Below are 5,379 nucleotides of genomic sequence, written 5' to 3' on the forward strand. Positions count from 1 at the left end.
TATATATATATATATATAAATTGGTTCTAGTGGATACTTTTTTTGCATTATGAAAACCGCTAATTGTTCGTGGAAGTGAAGCGGTCTAAATAATCGTTTAATATATTGAGAAAGAATGTATGGTTCGGTTTTCTTTGACGAGGATTTTCTTGTCAAAAAGCTTTATCGATCTTTGAAGAAGAAGTGGATCGAAGAAACGAATTGATTTAAACTATTTATTTGAAAAATTGTGAAAATCGCGATCGTGTTTCGAATTTTGAACATAAATTGAGGATACCGAAAACGAAGATCAATGGGGACAATTATTGCGGGAATACGATGAAACGAGAGCAAGAAGAAAGTGAAATTGTATACTAAATAAACTTCGATTCGATGATTTTCGGGGAAAAATCTATAATCTAATTTCATTTCTTCTTTATATAATAATAAATAAAAAAAAGATAATAATTTTAATGTATGTAACGAAGAGACGAATGGTAAAAGAAAGTGAAGTTGTATCAAATTAGAAAATAAAACTTCAGAAAATACGTTAAATTTAAAAAAAAATCCAATATTAATTTTTCTTAAAGGACAAAACATCGGTGAAAAGTGCATTGACATCGAATTATCGAGCGCGTCGATCATTCCATCTTCCGATGGAGTCGAATAGTTATCAAAATCATCCCTTCTCCATATCGAAGATTTATAGCTGTGATCTATCCAGGGGTTGCGAATTATGGAGCACGGAAGAAACATTCCCAACGATGTGTCCTTTGCCAAATTACTATAGCTTGGTACCGGATATATTAAATCCGAGAAGTATACCCCTATCATGGGATCTTCCCATAATAAGATACAAACCACAACCACGTTATGAAAAACCACCATATTCGTACATCGCTCTAATAGCCATGGCTATTAATTCTTCGCCTAAACAGAGACTAACCCTCTCCGGCATTTATAGATTCATCATGGACAGATTTCCTTATTATAGAGAAAATCGTCAAGGATGGCAAAATAGTATAAGACATAACCTAAGTTTGAACGATTGTTTTGTGAAGATACCAAGAGACAAGGTGGTTGGGAGTGATAACACTGAAGATCAGGCTGGAAAAGGGAGTTATTGGACTTTAGATCCTTCGGCGAGCGAAATGTTTGAGCATGGTAATTATAGAAGAAGAAGAATGAGAAGGCAGAAAGGATTTATACAGGATAAACAGATGGAACAAGATCGCACGATGGTCTCGGTACAAATTAAATCATTTTTTTTTTAAAAAGATTTATTTGTACTTTTTTTCTTTTTTTTTATTTTGATAATAAAAAATTAATTTTATTCCAATTAATTGCTATAAAAAATTTAAGTGTCGAATAGTAATATTTTTTTTCAAATTTTTTTATATTATTGATATTTTAGGTTTCGTCGGAAATTTTTTCCAATTTGAAATGCAAAGAAAAAAATGAACAAGAGTGTAAAACAGTTGATACGAAGAACACTGAGGAGAATACACGAAATAGTAAAATAATATACACAGAAGCTCAAGGACATTGTGTAAAATCGATGATGTTCACAATCGAAAATATTTTACGAAAATCCACGAATAAAGCTCCAGTTTAAATATTTGAATATGAATTATTTGTACTTAAGATTTTAAAACGAATAATCAATATCATTATATTTTATAATTTGTTCAATGTATTGTAAAGCAAAAAATAGACTATATTATTGAAAACACTTGTATAGAATATAAAATGAATACTGTTTATTATAAAAATGTGTTTATGTTTTTAATTATACATTGGATATTGTGTACAAAGATTAAAAGTATTATTTAATGATTACTCTAAAATATGGTACATTATGTACAAAATTATACATAACATGTATACGAGGAAGACATTATATATGTAAATTATTTTAATAATCTTGTGCATCTATCAGCAAATAAAATTATTTTTGAATAAAAATGCATAACTATAATTTTTAGAATGTATACGTCTTTAAAATGCAACAGTAAATAAAAAATAATAAATGATTTTACAACATATATCTATGATATATGCAGATTATATCTAATAAAATTAAATAATATTTAATATTCACATATATTACATATCATTAATATTAATATATATAATCAAATATTAAATAAAGCTATTTTTTAATATATCAGGAAGTTTAAAAAAAACTTGTTTGTATCAGATTTAAGAATATATAACAAACGAATAAATTATTATTCGAATTTTCTTATAATCTAACAAATCAATTTTTTAAATACTATTGTCTCACAGAGACATCATAGAATGTATTTTTAATATTAATTAATTAACTTTTGATATTAAAAATAATTTTAAGCATTTGGATTTTTCCTCATTAATTCTAAATCAGAATCCATCATATCTTTTACAAGATTCTAAAACATATAATTTTGTTTATTAAACATAAAATATTTAATTGATAATTAGCATGAGAATAAAGAATAATAATTTTATATAAATACCTCAAATGTAATGGTAGGTTTCCAACCAATTTTTTCTTTTGCTTTAGTAGCATCACCCAAAAGTACATCCTATATAGATAAAATGAATATTTATTTTTTATATATATTCATTTTTTTTTAATAATATTATAATATTATATCGTATTGTATTATAATTATTGTTATATGCAATAAATACTTACTACTTCTGTTGGACGGAAATATTTAGGATTCACTCTAACTAATATTTGTCCTGTTTGTACATCCTGTCCTATTTCATTTATTCCTTCACCTTCCCATTTAATGGTACGACCTACATATTGAAATGCTGCTTCCACAAATTCTCTAACACTATGTGTCTCTCCTGTTGCTATAACATAATCATCTGCTGTTGGTTGTTGCAACATTAACCACATTGCCTGTAGAATATGGTATACAAATCTCAGAATATCTATTTAGTAAATAATGTCTATTTTCAATATTATAAAAAATAAATACAAATAATATATATTTTTACTTCAACATAATCTTTTGCATGTCCCCAATCTCGTTTAGCATCTAAATTTCCTAATTCAAGAATATCTTGTAAACCAAGATGTATCTTTGCTATAGATCTAGTCACTTTTCTTGTAACAAAATTCTCTCCTCTACGAGGACTCTCATGATTAAATAAAATACCATTACAAGCAAACATATTATATGCTTCTCTATAATTTATTACAATCCAAAAACTATATAATTTTGCACAAGCTGAAAATTTAATATGTTTAATTTAAAATTTATAAAATAATAAAATAATATTTTTATATAATCACCATATGGTGAACGAGGATAAAATGGAGTTTTTTCATTTTGAGGTACTTGAGTTACCCTGCCATAAAGTTCAGATGTTGATGCATGGTAAAATTTAACAGATTTTTCAAGGCCACAAGTACGTATTGCATCTAATAATCTAACTGTTCCTACTGCATCTACTTCAGCAGTATATTCACTTACTTCAAAACTTACCTATAAAAAAATTATAATTATTAAATAATATAACAATAAATATAATAATTATAATTATTAAATATTAATATAAAATGTTTTTTAGATATCATTTAAAGTTGTTAAACTTGATATTTACCATAACATGACTTTGAGCAGCAAGATTATAAATTTCTGTTGGTTGTACAGAACTAATTACTTTAATTAAACTACTGGAATCTGTCATATCACCATAATGCAACTTCATTTTACCTTGACGATGACATTTTGGATCCTCATAAAGGTGTTGAATTCGAGCAGTATTAAAAGAGCTAGCTCGTCTAATTATACCATGTACATCGTATCCTTTCTCTAATAAAAATTCTGCTAAATAGGAACCATCCTAAAAAAAATTGTTAGTCGTCTATTTTATGTTGAAATAAAATAAGATTTCTTTATACAATTTAAAACAATAATATATAAGAAAAATTAAATATTTGATACAATAAAGTAAATATGTCAACAAAGCATGAAATGTCAACTTTACTTGTCCAGTAATACCAGTAATTAATGCAACACGTCTTCTACTATCAGTTGCCATTTTCATACACTATTTATTAAAAAATAAAAAATTATTTTCTCTTCCAAAGTATATTTAATACTGATAAGATAATTCGTTAAATTTATTCGTGTAAAAAATATTTTCTTTCTTAGCCATCGAGTTTCCGGAGCGCTTTTGCTAGTAAAATGGCGCCGTTTTTCAACTCCTTAAGAACATCGCTATAAAATAAATATCATGATTTTAATATATATTAAATTATATGTGTAACGTATATTAAGAATTTAAAAATTAATTTATCTGATTATTTCTAAAAATATAATAACTTAAATAAAATAATAATATAATAACTTATATAAAAGATAATAGAAAGATTAATAAAAAGAAATAAATAGAAAGATTATATATTTTTCCAAAAATTGTTGTCTTGATTCTCATTTTTTACGAAATACGATAAAAATATTAAAAAAATATTAAAATCATTACCTTCTTTAAATCGCAAATAAAATTCAAATATAAATAAAAACAGAAAATAATAGAAAAGGATAGAAAATAAATAAGAATTGATTATCAATGTCATTTCTGTGTTTTGAGTGCTTTGAAAAAGGTAATTCTTTAAAAAAATATCTTTAGTTTTCAAGAGATGATCTTGACAATTCTTATTTATAATAAATGGAGAAAGATAAAGAATTAATTATCAGTACCAAGTATCTTTTAAATATTTAAATAATTCGAAAATATTTCTGTAAGAAATCATATTTTTTTAAACATTCAAAGATGGCACTAACGATTCTTATTCTATTTCTCTTGCATTATTTATTATCCTTGTTTGTAACGAATACTTCTTTACTCCTTATATATTTCTATTAATAGATCGAAATTTCCAACGTTCATCCGTGAAGTAATATCACTTAAATAATTTATTTAATAAAGAAATGATGCAGCGATAATTTTACGTTTAAAAATGTAAAAACTATCGTAAATAAATCTATATATATTTATCTATATATATTTATATATATGTATATGTAATACGATATAAATATATGAATATTATTATACTAAATATCATGTACTAAATATTTCATGGCTGAAATAAAATTGATTTTATTTATTACATGTGTATATATATATTTAAATAGATATAAAATAAATAGTTTACTAAAATTTCACATTTATATTATATTTCAACAAATTATATATTATAATATTATTATATTATATAATAATATTATTACATTAATCAATAGAAATTCAAAATTTTAAATAATTTATTTTAATTTATTATTTATTAATTATATTTATTATTTTAATTTATTATTAGTTTATATTTATTTTAAATTATTAATTTATTAAAAAGGAAAGATAAAAATAATTTAATTTATGATTCATTTTAAT

At 24.0% G+C, this 5,379-nt stretch overlaps 2 protein-coding genes across 3 annotated transcripts; one reads left to right on the forward strand and one right to left on the reverse strand.

Annotated features, from left to right (window-relative positions):
• The first annotated feature begins 6 nt into the window (after window positions 1–6).
• Window positions 7–1,751, forward strand: LOC102672713 (forkhead box protein C2-like). Its single transcript, XM_006617688.2, has 2 exons — window positions 7–1,226; window positions 1,394–1,751. Exons 1-2 carry the CDS (start codon window positions 636–638, stop codon window positions 1,592–1,594), a joined length of 792 nt encoding a protein of 263 aa, XP_006617751.1. The 5' UTR covers window positions 7–635; the 3' UTR covers window positions 1,595–1,751.
• Window positions 1,752–2,046: 295 nt separating this feature from the next.
• Window positions 2,047–4,161, reverse strand: LOC102673114 (GDP-mannose 4,6 dehydratase). Of its 2 annotated transcripts, none has more exons than XM_006617690.2 (7): window positions 3,970–4,161; window positions 3,583–3,825; window positions 3,272–3,464; window positions 2,974–3,206; window positions 2,660–2,875; window positions 2,478–2,546; window positions 2,047–2,390 (listed from the first exon to the last, which is right to left on the reverse strand). In XM_006617690.2, exons 1-7 carry the CDS (start codon window positions 4,027–4,029, stop codon window positions 2,328–2,330), a joined length of 1,077 nt encoding a protein of 358 aa, XP_006617753.1. In that variant the 5' UTR covers window positions 4,030–4,161; the 3' UTR covers window positions 2,047–2,327. The 2 variants fall into 2 exon arrangements, with proteins under 2 accessions (XP_006617753.1, XP_006617754.1); XM_006617691.2 differs by having other exon boundaries at window positions 3,984–4,143.
• Between the last annotated feature and the right edge of the window lie 1,218 nt (window positions 4,162–5,379).

Source organism: Apis dorsata, unplaced genomic scaffold (assembly GCF_000469605.1).
Source record: "Apis dorsata unplaced genomic scaffold, Apis dorsata 1.3 scaffold_324, whole genome shotgun sequence".
Taxonomy (NCBI): Eukaryota; Metazoa; Arthropoda; class Insecta; order Hymenoptera; family Apidae; genus Apis; species Apis dorsata.

Bases quoted from the DNA above. Each gene is read 5' to 3' on its own strand.
- LOC102673114 (XM_006617690.2), bottom strand. From the start codon at position 4,029: ATGAAAATGGCAACTGATAGTAGAAGACGTGTTGCATTAATTACTGGT. The intron at 3,465-3,582 runs GTAAATATCAAG...ATTTTTTTATAG, and splicing joins CTGCTCAAAGTCATGTTATG to GTAAGTTTTGAAGTAAGTGA. The intron at 2,391-2,477 runs GTATTTATATAA...TATATGTTTTAG, and splicing joins AACCTACCATTACATTTGAG to AATCTTGTAAAAGATATGAT.
- LOC102672713 (XM_006617688.2), top strand. From the start codon at position 636: ATGGAGTCGAATAGTTATCAAAATCATCCCTTCTCCATATCGAAGATT. The intron at 1,227-1,393 runs GTACAAATTAAA...TTGATATTTTAG, and splicing joins AAGATCGCACGATGGTCTCG to GTTTCGTCGGAAATTTTTTC.